This window comes from Haliaeetus leucocephalus, unplaced genomic scaffold (genome assembly GCF_000737465.1).
Source record: "Haliaeetus leucocephalus isolate CR32 unplaced genomic scaffold, Haliaeetus_leucocephalus-4.0 Scaffold206, whole genome shotgun sequence".
NCBI lineage: Eukaryota > Metazoa > Chordata > Aves > Accipitriformes > Accipitridae > Haliaeetus > Haliaeetus leucocephalus.
The window spans coordinates 11,925,951-11,940,864 of record NW_010972642.1 but is presented as its reverse complement, the minus strand read 5'-3'; the positions used below and the strand labels follow the sequence as shown (position 1 = coordinate 11,940,864).

At 38.4% G+C, this 14,914-nt stretch overlaps 1 protein-coding gene across 1 annotated transcript in view; it reads right to left on the bottom strand.

Annotated features, from left to right (window-relative positions):
- Positions 1-13,769, bottom strand: part of PARPBP (PARP1 binding protein) — a 45,787-nt gene extending 32,018 nt beyond the window's left edge. Inside the window, exons 1-5 of the mRNA XM_010566303.1 lie at positions 13,620-13,769; positions 12,507-12,737; positions 10,596-10,706; positions 8,904-9,074; positions 5,216-5,370 (exon numbers count right to left, since the gene is read on the bottom strand). Coding sequence (XP_010564605.1) covers positions 5,216-5,370; positions 8,904-9,074; positions 10,596-10,706; positions 12,507-12,737; positions 13,620-13,769 — 818 coding nt within the window. The remainder of the gene's footprint in view (positions 1-5,215; positions 5,371-8,903; positions 9,075-10,595; positions 10,707-12,506; positions 12,738-13,619) is intronic.
- Between the last annotated feature and the right edge of the window lie 1,145 nt (positions 13,770-14,914).

Here is a 14,914-nt window from a genome sequence, read left to right as displayed (position 1 = left end):
ATTTCAGCTTATTCGGTGAACTGGTACATGGAATCCCATGTGAGATAATTCTAAAAGGCAAAGGAGCTCAGGAAAGCTGACACTTTATTAATGACAGCATATTACAAGCACAAGAACAGTCCATCACAATATTCAGAAAAACATGTAGAAATATCAGTAGACCAGCTTGGCTAAACAGTGAACTGATGACAGAGCTTCAATGCAAAAAGGCTTTACACAGGATGATGAAGAAGGGACAGGTTATGAACAAATAATCTAGAAACAGGGGAGGTCCCTGACAAATGGAGAAACACAAGTGTTTGCAAAAAAGACCAGAAGGGTAGTTTGGGGAACACAGGCTCAGCTGCCTCACTTTGTTACCTGAGAAAATAATGTAAAATGTCCTCTGAGAAAACATTTATGGGCATGCAAAGGATTAGGTGCAGGCTGATAATGGTAAGCATAGATTTATCAAGTGTAAATTATGCCTGACCAATCTGCTTGCTTCCTATAGTAGACTGGCTCTGCAGACCAGGGGAGAATGGTGGATGCCACTTACCTTGATTTTAGCAAAGCTTTCAACACTGTCAGAAAATACTCTCAACATGGAAGTTTGGATGTTACAGTCTGGATGGACAGACAACTAGATGTGTTAAAAACTAGTTGGATGATCCAACTTAGAAAGTAGTAAACATGTACTGTATCTGGAGGCCAGTAACAAATGGAGTACCATAGGGGACTATCCTGGAACCTGTTTTTTTTCTTTTAAATGTCTGGTGGTGACTCACTGATAAAAATACATGCTCATCAAGCTTGCAGATGACACCAAATTGGATGGAATGGTCAATATGCTTGAGGGCAGAGCTGCCATGCAGAGATACCTAAATAGATGGGAGTAATGGGCTGACAGGAACCATATGAAATTCAACAGGACATGCAAAGTCTTGGAAAAGGATAACCCCTTGCAATGATACACGCTAGGGAGCAGCTCTATGTAAAAGGACCTGGGAGTCTTGATGCGTGTTCAGCAAGCTAACCATGAGCCAGGAGCGTGCCTTGGCAGCAAAGGCGGCCAACAGTATCCTTGGCTGCATCAACGGTAGCATAGCCAGTAGTCTGAGGAATGTGATTATCCCTCTCTAATCAGCACTAGTTGGACCAAATTTAGAATACTGTGTCCAGTTTTGGGCCCCCCAGTCCACAAAAAACATTGATAAACTGGAGCAAGTTCAGCAGAGGGCTGCCAAGCTGGTTAGGGAGACATGCCCTGTGAGAAGCAGCTAAGGGAACAGCAAGCTTCAGGGGGATCTAACAGCTTTCCAATACCTACAAGAAGGTAACCAAGAAGATGGAGCCAGGCTCCTCATGTTGGCAGTCAGTGGAAGAAAAAGAGACAACAGGCATAAATTGAAACAAGAGAGGTCCCAACCTGACATAAGGAAAAAAACTTTTCACCATGAGGACACTCAAGCAGTGGAACTGGTTGCCAAGAGAGACTGAAAACCTCCAGGAATGGAGACTGCACAAAGCTTGACTGCATAAAGCCCTGATTAACCTAGGCTGACCCCATAATTGACCCTGCTTTGAGCACGATGTTGGACCAAAAACTTCCTGATGCTCCTTCGAGCCTGAATCGTTCTATGATCCTACATTTAAGGAGTCCTATAGACAATGTTTTGCACATGCTTGCACAACCCTCCAGCAACTTTAGAACACAAAACTCCAGGGCTGTGTGAATGCTATCCAATTAACTCAAACATTCAGCACAAGACCAGATGAAGTCTCATGTGCTTTCTCTCCCAAAATACTACTGCATGTCCAGATGCAATCACAGCTTCACAAAGACAACACATAAGAAATAGCATTTTCCCTGTCAAGGGAAAGCTCAATGCACTAATCCACGTGCATGATCAAGTCAAGCTGTATAACTTCTACAACTGACTGCAGAAGACTGCTCACGGACGTGAAATGAAGACCCACTCCAAAGCATCACACTCACTCAAATGTGTTGAATGAAACAATACAGCTAACTTTAAACAGCTACTAAAGTGAGCTGTGCAATAGTGGCACCTAGTGGTCAGTGCTTACAGCGAAGTCAGGGCCCAATTCAAGACAAAAATTTACTGCCCATCTACCAACTTTGCTACTCTACAAAATCAGTTGAGGCTTTTGAATTGTGTATATATATATGTATATACACACACACGCATCTCTATATGAGCCAACAAGTGCAGTAACCAATAAGACAAATGCCATTCCATCATTCAGTTTTAAGTCACGCACATTAGTTGCTGGCTGGGGTTAAACCACGACACACATTTTATGAACTTGAAAAAAGTCATTCCAGAAATAGAATAAGTTCTTTCCAGATGCAAGAAGCATTATTGTTTGGCCTAAAAGAGAAACATGTCCAGAATGATGGATTAGTACTGCACCTTTTCATTTATACCAACAGAAAAGAGTTTCCAGATCCTCAGGTGTATAATAATCATCCACTTCACTGACAAATACAACATTGATATGTTTCTTGTCAAGAAACAGGCACAAAAAGTAGAACATGCAAGCTCTCTATTTACTGCATAAACACTGTCCAAGAATCGGTAAATAGTTTTAGTGTTACAAGTTTTACAGCATCCCCAAACTTTAAGGAATGTTCATGCTACTGATTCGTGAAAGATTAATGATTTCTTCTAATCTTAGGCATCTGGAGAACAAGGAGAGGCAAAATTGAACCATTTCAAAATTCCAGAGATTTGTAAGAATGTAGGTTCCGCTCAGTGAACACACCTTGAAACTACCTAAGTTCATTATATCTTTCCATTTCTCCTGCTATCAGGTCTGCTTGCACTTCGTGCCATATTTGAATCAAATCATCATAGTTTCATTAAATTTCCACTCTGACAGTTTTCCCTTCCCTTATTTATCTACTACTCACTTTCTTAGCCTAATGACTTGAGGATGAGAAACACATTTTTGTTATTCTCCATAGGTTGGCAGGTGCTTGGTTGCACCATATGTCCTGTTATGTTCAAAACATTATTAAGCACACCTCATCACCGTCCAACATCTTCAATTTGGTTTCTAGGTTTCCAAAGCAAAGGAACTTAACTCAGGCAGATGAAGAAAGCCTCTTTTCAACGTGTTCCACAATGTACCAAGCATTTATTTGGCTACTTTGTATTTTATTCAAGTTCAAGTTTCATAAGATGTCCACTGTAACAAGATGAAACTGAAATAACAGACTTCTAATCATTAAGTAAACAACCAAAAATACTGCATTTTTCTTGTGGCATAGCAAATACCAAGACCTGTTTTTTGCAACTTGGCTGATCTCTGCATCGGAGAAACAGCAATACTACAGACAGGTTGTCGTTTGCTTAGATTTCCCAGCAGGCTTCTAGAGATTAAACAATGGGATCTTTTGCTGCATTGTTGCTTTTCTCCCTCTGCTCTTCAGAATGCAGTAGTAAAAGAACTAGAGAAATTTCTTGTGTAAAACTGCATATTCCGGAATTCATAACTGTCACATCACAGGCAGGGCATACAGACAGTCCTCGCTCATATGGCTTACCAAACACTTCAGAGAAATACTTTTTTGTTCATCAATGTTGTGACTTTTACAGTTTCTAAGCTATATACCAGTCCTATAATATCTGAGAACTTCAGCATACTAATGAAGATTCTTTCAAAGACAGCCAACTGATTGGTATATTTCTATAAGCACTGAGCTACTATATAGATACATACATAGAAATAGCAGTATTTTACATCGTGAGGTTATAAAGCCTATATAGAATACAAGAGATACTAGAAACACCACTGTGCAACTACCTTCCATTCTTGGTCAGTGATACAACCAATAACACCTACATGTATACATGCAAACTAATGAACACACCAGCATCTGATGTTAATGAGATATATATCCCAGAATAAATGGGACAGCAGATACAGCAGAGGAAGCAACAGAATAAATAGCTGAACGCTGAAAAGAATTTCCAAGCTCTAGAGAATTCTCCAAATTAGAAACTGATAATTCCCAGCAACTATTCCACTCTGATTTTTCTCACATGCCTTAAACAGAAGGGTAATTAACAAGACATAGCATTTTATGTTACACTTTGCTGAACTGTATATACCTAAAAAAGTGGTCTTTCCACCCTGAAAAGTAAGTTCATGCACATAAGTGTCTTTCCATTTCTCATTTTTATCAACGTACAGTGCCAGATGATTTAAATAAATCTAAAAGGATACATTAGATGTTGAATCAAAAGTTTTCTTTAATCACCAGCACAGACAGCATGTCTCTGGCATCCAGGATGTTGAAATGAAAACAAAGAAACACAATTTAAAAGTAAAACAAAAACTGCAAAACAACTTCAGAAATACCTCCCATTTCCAGCCTCAATGCAATCTGAACAGTAATTTAAATAATGCTTATGGCTTGCTTATAACATTTTGTTTTCAGCTGTGCAGATTAGACTCAATTCAGTCTAAAAAAAAGATTCTTTAGTATGAAGGACAGCTGATTTGCTAAATTTTTTTATAGAAAAATTACTGATTATAAATGAAAAAAAATACTAACTTCTATAATGCTTAAGAAAATTGCTCTTCTCTCTGTACTAATGCCAGCACTTACCAATTCAAATTCCTGTGTTACACTTACACTTCTCTAATTAATGTCACATTTATAAGCCTGCCCAAAAGACTAACTTCAGGTCTTGAAAAACATTTAAAATCACCAGACCCTTCCTAAGAAATAATTCTTATGCTTCACTTATGAGGTTAAAAAGAAAAGAAAGGCTAAATAACTGATGTCACCATTTGTCAGCAGCAATAAAGACTCCTTTATATAAAGGTATATAAAACAAAATGACAAAAAGAAAGTAATTAACAAGCAAGAAGTAAAGCACATTAGTTTAGGTACTTACCAGACCCACAAGATTGAAATCTTTGGAAGTTCATTTACAACTAGGGAACTAACCAAACAGCCATACATCCACTGATTTCATAAAAATGTAATACAAAGAGTAACCTTAAAAATCTATAAGCTTGCCCCAATTGTTTTTCAAATTTTTATATTTCCTAATAAGGTTTGAGTTGTAAACATTTACTCTGAATTATTAAATAAGTAAATGATTAGATTTTCTTTCATTCCCTCTCCTCGAGACACATGCACAAGAAAGGAAAAAAAAAGGTGCTCAACAAGACAAAAATATAACAGAAATTCTATTACCTTGGATTTAAGATTTCACCAACAATTTCTTGCAGCTTGTCAATAAAATTAACAAAGTTTGAAAGCCCCTTTACATGGGCTTTTAAAGGATCAAATAATGAAGATGCACAGCCTCTTCCTCCAAGTTCTATGGTTCGGATAAAAGATGTTGCCATCTATTAGAAGAAATATTCAGAAATATGAAACTTTAGACATACACAAAATATATATATGTTGAAGTGAGCCTCTCCTACAGATTTGCAAACTGTATAACAGCTGGTTGATAGCAGAAAGAATTTAACTGATATCAATAGAATACCTCTTAAGCTTTGTACATCTCACCATAAATATTTGCAAGATCAATACTTAAATAGTGCAGCAGTATAAAAAAAAAAACACAAGCCAAAGCAAAAGTGACCCAGCTAATTTATATTTTCATTGGCCTTTTGACAGCTTAGAAAAAACTTTATTAACACAGGGTATAGAATTTTTTTGTTGTTGCTGATGTTTAAATGCTTGTGCTGACCTCACAGAAACTACTGTTATATTCAGACAGCTGTCTATGACCCAAGAACAATTTTAACATAAGCATGTAAAAGTTGACTTCAGTAGTATATTTATTTTCAGAGGCGCAAATAAAAATAATGTATACTCAAATCTTCTGAATAATAGTGACAGTTAAGGCTTCTGTCATATAGAACATACCATACAGGTACCCAATTCTGAAAGTTTCCATATATTTTTATATGCTATAAAGACACTGAAAACAAGAGATGTCCCAAAAGCAGTACGCCTTAGAGGACAACTCCTCAAACTTTAAGGCAACAGTCAGAATAAAAAGCTTAGCAGTTCTCTAGAAAGGTGAAAGTAAAGATGACAATCCAACACGCTTGACACAGATGCAGTAATATTAATTCTACATATAAATTTTAATTTCAGACTATACAGCTAAATCATAAAGCTCTTAGGACTGGAAAGAGTACAACTGGAATTACTCTAGCAAAGAAAGTAAACCTGCCAGTATTCCTGTCTTTGTGCTAAAGATTTCCTGTGGATCAAGTACAGTTCATAGGACCTTGCTTTCCCAATGGAAAATATTCTGGCTTTGCAAGATTTCTACAAGACACAGATGCCAGAAAAGAAGATTTCTTTACACGGTAGAGAAGTTTCCCCTCTGGCAACTGTGAGGAAGAGGTAATAAATCCAGTCCAAGCACATACTTTTTTTTATACAATGTTAACAGAGCATTAGGAGCTAAAATAATTAATTCTGGAACTGAGATTTCACAAATTTTCCATATTTATTCAACCATAAAAATCTGAGAATGCAGCTGCTTCAGTGATTGTTACATACCCATACTGTTTTTCCTTGGTCTGCTGTTGTCTGCACTGAGGCCACCATGCATGCAAAATTTGATTATTTTGAATATAAAGGACTATAGTGGTTCTTTGGAGAAAGGATTCTTACTCATCTTATTCCAACTATTTTTGAGATGGCTCTGTGCTGACTATAACTACTGTAAGTATAAATACACCTCACATACCAAACTAGATTCTTTAGCAGCAAGCCTATGAGCATTGCACATTGATGCTGTAACTTTTTATATTCCTACACAAGTGCATTGAGAGAATATACCACTGTCTCGAGGTTTTTCTTTCAGCTCTGTGCCTTTGAGAATAAAATGAGCAGGAATGTCCCATACCAATCACATCTTAAAGAGTATTTCAAGACCAATCAAGCTGCAAATAACTGGAAAGCATTACCCTCCCCAAATTCCTAGTCAAAGCTGAAAATACTACAATACCGCCCTTCCGATTTTTGGCCTCTGTTCTAGTGTACATGTCAAAGGCAGGGTTTTATCACCAAGTTGCTCTAAAAAAAGTAATTTACACACAGAAATACTTTAGGTTCCAAATGTCTCAAGTTTAACAAATGCACAGAAAAATGCTGATTTACTATTTAACCAAAATACACACTTACAGCGCTTTAAAACTGGAGCTCATTGTAACACATTGTTAGTGGCTTAGTTTTGTTAATATTAATACTGCTTTGTGATATTTTTTTAACCCAAACTCATTGCTGCATTGGGCTTGTGTGGCAAGGTTTTGGTAGCTGGGGGCTACAGGAGTGACTTCTGTGAGAAGCTGCTAGAAGCTTCCCCCATGTCCAACAGAGCCAATACCAGCCAGCTCTAAGACGGACCTGCCGCTGGCCAAGGTCGAGCCCATCAGCGATAGTGGTTAGCACCTCTGTGATAACATATTTAAGATGGAAAAAAAAAGTTTCAGGGCACACAGAAACAGCAGCTGGAGAGAGGACTGAGAACATGCAAGAGAAACAGCCCTGCAGACACCAAGGTCAGTGCAGAAGGAGGGGGAGGAGGTGCTCTAGGTGCCGGAGCAGAGATTCCCCTGCAGCCTGTGGTGAAGACCATGGTGAGGCAGGCTGTCCCCCTGCAGCCCAGGGAGGTCCACAGTGGAGCAGATCTCCACCTGCAGCCTGGGTAGGACCCCATGCCGGAGCAGGGGGATGCCTGAAGGAGGCTGTGACCCCGTGGGAAGCCCACGCTGGAGCAGGCTCCTGGCAGGACCTGTGGCCCCATGGAGAGAGGAGCCCACGCTGGAGCAGGTTTTCTGGCAGGACTTGTGACCCTGCAGGGGACCCACGCTGGAGCAGTCTGTGCCTGAAGGACTGCACTCCATGGAAGGGACCCACGCTGGAGCAGCTCGTGAACTGTAGCCAGCGGGAAGGACTCACGTTGGAGAAGTTCATGGACGACTGTCTCGCATGGGAGGGACCCCATGCTGGAGCAGGGGAAGAGTGTGAGGAGTCCCGCCCCTGAGGAGGATGAAGCCACAGACACAACATGTGATGAACTGACCCCAACTCCCATTTCTGTTCCCCTGTGCTGCTGCCAGGGAGCAGGTAGAGAAAATCAGGAGCAGAGTTCAGCCCAGGAAGAAGGGAGGGGTGGGAGGAAGGTGTTTTAAGATTTGGTTTTACTTCTTATTACCCTACTCTGACTTGATTGGTAGTAAGTTAAATTAATTTTTCTCAAGTCAAGTCTGTTTTGCCCATGACAGTAACTGGTGAGTGATCTCTCCCTGTCCTTATCTCAACCCATGAGCTTTTTGTTATATTTTCTCTCCCCTGTCCATCTGAGGAGGGGGACTGATAGAGCGGCTTTGGTGGGCACCTGGGTTAACCCACCACAATTGCTTTTAGAGGTATTTGGTAAGGAGCAACATCTAGTCTAATGCCATCTTTTCTTCCTCTGTCTTTTTTCTTTGATATGCATACTCATGACCTCACTTCACACTATTTACCAAGACTTCAACATTTTAAAAGCAATTACAAAAAGCGTATCTTATATTCATGTTTAAGATAGTAAACGTTTTCACAATTTCTGTCACTATTTGGGACGAACAGTCTCAATGCCTGTTTTTATGGTATCACATTTTAGAGCTCTAGAGGCACACATGCACACAATTATTTTCTCCGAGCATCTTTAGATCTCGTGACCAAGCAAGCACTGATGTCTTCACATAGAATCTCTGTTGTGTCTTTTTAACCTAGAAACTGTGTTTATGGTGGTATTTGACTTGGCTTGCAAATGTCAGTCTTGCATATGAGATTAAAGCAACAGTTTATGTTTATAGAGCTATTTCATTGCCTCTGATCTACAGCAAGTTTCATTTGACACACATACCAGGAAAATGGACATTTTTCTCTTCTGTGAGGCATGTTTTAGGTTAGTGAAGGCTTCTCTACCAAGTCCTCTTTCAGGAACATTTAGAATATGAGCCAATGACAGATCATCTTTAGAATTCACCAACAGGCTTAAATATGAACAAACACACTTCTTTGCCAGCATTGTCACCTGTAAAAGAAAGCATCACACAAATTGGTCATCCCGCTACTAAATTATGTTCCTTCTTTTTGAAAGCTAATTAGATATGTACTGATATTATTTTTGGAAGAGTAAGAATTTCACCTTGCATAATTTCAAAATGCTACTTTATGTATGGGGATTCTGGAAGTATTGACAAAAGCAAGCATGATTAATATGTTAAAATTACATATACTGTAGTTGAATATTCACAAAATATTTGAGGGTTGGATCTCTAGCTATTAAAATTGGCTATCAATTTCTACTTGGAAACCTCTTCACAGATATTCCCTTTCTATCCCAAGGCAAAATACTAGCACTACTAAACCACATAAGGATTTGTCATTAACTTCAAATAGGCTAAGATTTTAAACAACTTGCCAGCTCTCCCCCAGATTCAGTAATTTTCCCCTTGGCTCCCAGGGGATTTCAATCACAGAAACTCCACTGATTGAGTTTGTACATAAATTGTGACCCAGCTTCACCCACATAACCAAAACATAACATTGCAATTGTTTATATTGCAGCACTGTTCTGGACCTTGTAAGAACAACAGTCCAAGAACTGAAGAATTTACAGTTTTGTTGCAAGCAAAGACCACAAAAAAGGCCATTAACAAAAGGAAAAACAATGAGAAAACCTATATTTGCTATGGAATTTCTTCTTACTCAATGGGATGTATACAACAAAAATGCAGGCAGTATAAAAAAAACCAAAACAAAACATGTATACGTGACAGTCTGAAAAGATAGATTTAAGAGAAGGAATATTTTTACTACAGAAGTCAGAGGAGCAAGAAAGCCATTATGTTAGTGGTGGAAGTGCTGTCTTGGGGAGAACCTTAGTTCAGAAAATATTTTCTCGTTCAGAAAAATATTTTGAGTTGTACTCAAATATTGAATTGAAGTTGCCACTTATCATGAGAAAAGCAAGCTTGGAAATGACTAAAGCTCTAGTATTTCAGACATTGTTATATAGTATTCTGAGATTCTTGTTTTGGGGGTTGAAAGGGTAAAAGAAAAGAATCCAGTATTCCCAGAAAGTTCTCAAGTCCTCTACTGGAACAGACAAACCTTGTTTGCTTTTCTACAGCTACCACTACAGTGGCTATTCAGGTTTCTTCCATATGTAAGGCAGTAAGAGCTAATAAAGTGAAAGCAAAGTTTACTTCACCTTCCACTTTCACTTTGCAGCATTGGGCAAATCATTTAACTCTTAGTCAAGGCAATGTTTGAGTGATGGTGTACTTGAAAAATTTATTCTCTGGCGTTTCAAGGCAGATTTAAGTCTACATCAAGTGCTTGCCATAAAAGGACTGTCTGCCAGAATATAAATTTCTGCACTTAGCCCCATACACACACCTGCAATATACTCAACTGATACAGAGTTTGAATACACACGTTCCGGTTTTTTAAACCAGCAATATTTTAATACCAGTAATTGGAAAAGGAAACTGTTATATTTCATCTTTTCAATATATACAGAACATTACAAAAGAGAAATAATTTTTACCTTTACATTCTTCTGGCTCTGTCTGTTGACTGGTGTAGAAGGAGTAGAAAGAACATAACCATTATTTTCTTGTACATTCATTATGCCAGAAATAAATTCCAACAGTTGAACCTTTAATAACAAAATCAGAATAAACTTAAATATGAAGATGACTAGAAAGCAAAAGTAGTATTAAAACCTGGTGAAACTATGTCTCCACCAGTTTGCTAGTGTTTTGAGGTTAACGCAGCCCTTACAACCTACTTTTGGTTCTAGTGTTTAAAAGTACAACTGTGTTAGTAGAGAAATGAGGTGTAAGATTCAAATTAACTTAGAAAAGATATTTCAAAGAGTTCTGTAATACACTTGCACTAAAAGCAGCTGCTTATGTTTTGGAGAACATTTAGTATCCTATATCATGTTTAGAATGAGGTCATTAAGGTACTCAAGTTCTCTATCTTCCCCATGAAAACAGGAATAAAAGAAAAAAGTCTGCAATGCTGAGAGCGGGCAGTAAAAGCAGACAATTAACTCCTCTCTAATTTTCATTACAAGCTAGAAGTATGTGCATCTAAATCCAACATTCATGATTTTTTTCAGTATCAATATCCTTTTGACCTTTCCATGCTCTAGAGAGCACAGAATCAAATAAAATCATGTGGAATGCTTGTGTTTCAAACTTATCTTAATTGCTATTTACATACATTTTTATCCAATAAGATAGAGATTAATCAAATTCATTTTTCATAGACTTTCATTGTCTAAGAGTGGAATACACACTAGAACTTCTCTAGCCTAGACGATGGCCTCACGTGCAGTGTCGTAAGAACATCTGAGCCACAATAAACTGCAACAGAGCTGCTGACTGAGTGGCTAAGTGGAACCTCTTCTGGTTTCTAGAAAAATCTAACATGGAACTACATGTAGTATAGGATAGTTTTTGCTTTTAAAAGTATGCTATTTTTAAAATGATAACCATTAAAAATATTTTGACTGCATATCAACATTGTCCTGCTTTCAGCTAGGATAGAGTTAATTTTCTTTTTAGTAGCTGGTACAGTGTGTTTTGGATTTAGTGTGAGAACAATGTTAATAACACACTGATGTTTTAGTTGTTGCTAAGTAGCACTTATCCTAAGTTAAGGATTTTTCAGTTTCCCATGCTCTGCCAGCAAGCAGGTGTACAAGCTGGGAGAAAGCACAGACAGGACAGCTGACCCAAGCTAGCCAAAGGGATATTCCATACCATAGAATGTCACGCTCAGTATATAAACTGGGGGGAGTTGGGCAGGAGGGACGGATTGCTGCTCAGGTATCGGTCACCGGGTGGTAAGCAATTGCATTGTGCATCACTTGTATTTTCTTGGGTTTTATTTACCTCATTTTTGTTGTTGTTTTATTCCTTTTCATTACAATTATTAATTATTATAATTTAGTTTACTTTAGTTATTAAACCATTCTTATCTCAACCCATGAGTTTTACTTCTTTTTCTGATTCTCCTCCCCATCCCACTGGGAGCAGGGACGAGCGAGCGAATGGCTGCGTGGTGTTTAGTTGCTGGCTGGGGTTAAAGCATGACAAACATACAACCAAAACTCCATGACAAGTGTTAATCACGAAGCTTTGTTCCAGTCTTACCAAATCTCTACAATTCATTTTTCAGTTCCATTTCTGGCAAAGAGTGATATACTCATAGAAGAGCTGTGGGACCCACCCACCCAGCAGGACAACAGAAAGAAAGAATTTTGAAGTGAATTTAAGATCTCTTTAAAATATTTAGTAATTTAAACTCATCTGCTTCCCCAATAGAAGACCAAAGTAACTTGTGAATAATTCAGAGCTCCTGTGTATATTTAGAAGTGTCATAAATCCATAACTGGAATCAAAAATATGTCAAAACAATATCAGAGATCAAACAAACAAATACTTACAGGGGCTATGCTTTCATCTTCAGATACAAGTCCAAGACCATAAAACTTCTGATATATGTCTATGAGATCTAACATATTGGTTCTTGCTAAGAAGGCATGATAAGCTTCTTTTACGTCAGCATAATTTTCAGGTTCTTTCATGTTCTCGTATGATAATCCCAGTTTGTCATGTAACAAATATTTCCAAGTTTCCAACACATCACTAAGCGATACTGTGAAATCTCCACGGTGCTAATAGAACAGAAAAAAGCAAAAATATTATATTTTTATTCAGCATAGCTTTAAAAATAACTTTAAAACAAGCTGCATATATATATTTTTAAAAAACTATTACAATCTAAATATTTATGTTTAGAATAAACAAGGTCTTACTTATAGCTGAAGGTCTTCCAGTACTTTGCCTTTACAGTTGAGTTTTGTTATATGCAGTATTCTGCACCTGTTTTCACCTTGCTCCCAAATCTTGGTGTCTTATCCAATGTTCATCATAATCTCTGTTTTCTCACAGCCATCTTTATTGCAGACCTTTCCATACTATCATACTCTACATCTTCCCGATGCCACTTCCCTGCCACCACTTCCTCTTTCCCCTGAAACCTGTGACTTCCTTACTGCTTACTCTTAGCCCTCCTCTTTCACAGCTAGACTCCTCATTTTCATCCACAGCCTGCTCTTTGATTTACATACCAGTCCCCGCTTCATGTCTTTAAACTTCTTCAGCTGAGGTCCTTCTATTTGAGTCAGACCTCAGAATACATGCAACCAGTAATTTTGCAACTGTAGCAAGTTTTCCAGTTTTCACCAAAGAAACAGAGTTCATACTACTAGTATCTAAAGCATTCCCCAGTATATGGCAGCAAAAATACTGTACTCAGATATACACTTAAAACATTTCCATCCTCCCATCTGTCTTGCGGTTCTTTTTCTAAGCCCTGATTCAACAGTATGCTTAATCATACTAATTTTAGTGCTTCGCTGCATCTGTCCCTCAGTTAAAACAACAATGAAGTGACCAAAATGGCCATTTCAGGTAGGTGTCTAAGCAAAAAACGCAGTAAGTGAACCACGTTTGAGATGTACTGAGTACCAAGAACATACTGAAAGAATGCTAACCTCTTTATTGACTTCAGCCATTGACAGTTGTAATGCCATCAGCATGCAGTCTGCTCCACATACAGTAGTCCTTTCAGAGTTTGAAAATAAAGGCCATTGTCTTCTGAAACACTTGATTGAGTTTAAAATCTTTTGCTGGAAAGCACTCATTGTCTAGAGTAGAAGATAGAAATAATTAAGAGAAATAAAAATTAATATTACTATGCAAGAGGCCTATGCACGACTTCACCTTCCACCACAGCATAAGCTGTGCAAATCTTGTTGTATCTTCTTGCAGATCAAGTTCCTAGAATAAAATCTTCTCACTAAACCAAAAGTCTAGTAAGACTCGCCTCAGCTATGACAGAGCAACTATGAAGATAATGGGTTAAAAGTGCTTACGTATGACGTCTCCATGAAAACCCCTTATTTTCCTTGTACTGATGCCAACATAAAAGAATAAACATTATCGCAAATATGACAGTCTTTTGTCTCTGAAAGCAGCCAGTCTGAATGCCCCAGAGAGTGTCTTCTATACTATCCGTATTCTCTATACATTCAGGCCAGTGCCTATCAGAACGTTTCAAACCTGGAAACAAGAGATTTAATATTTCTAAGACTTACTAACAAAGACATCTCTAAATGCTTTTGTTACCTATATAGTATTTTTTCTTTTTTTCATTTGATAAGTCATTATCTCCCCTACTTCCTTTGGCAATGAGTTTCAGTATCAGTTTTGAATTTGACTGCTTCACGCTCCAGGCTTTTTCACCTTTTTGCATTTGTCAAGACACAGGTACATGAGACTCTTTGAAAAATTTGCCCTCTTTAAACTTGTTCTTTACTGAAACATAGCTCCCTAACACTGCAGTGACAGTACAGGAGCAATACCCATACCACTCACTTTCAGAACACAAAACCAACCTTTCCCCTTATTTCACCTAGCTAAGGCACAGTCCACAGCAGTTTTTTTGGTGATTGGTATGACCAGGAGAAATGATGAAATGTAGGAGAGGGACACGGGAAACAGGAGACATCAGATAACAAGCAAGACTGCAACAGCAACTGCAATTACTTACACTCCAGAACGTTTGAAGGGGACTGCCTACTTTATTATCTTACCTTGACATGAACGAGGCATGCGGGCCACAGAGGGTGAAACAGGTAGGCAGGTGCAAGTCAGCGCGGGGCTGACAGAAATCTCTCCGGAGACACTTCCCTCTCTCACCCCACTCTGAGGGGTTTCCAAGGGACAAGACCTGTCACTCGGAGCAGAAACAGCCCGAGCAAGCCAAAAAGCCTGCGAAACAAGCCCG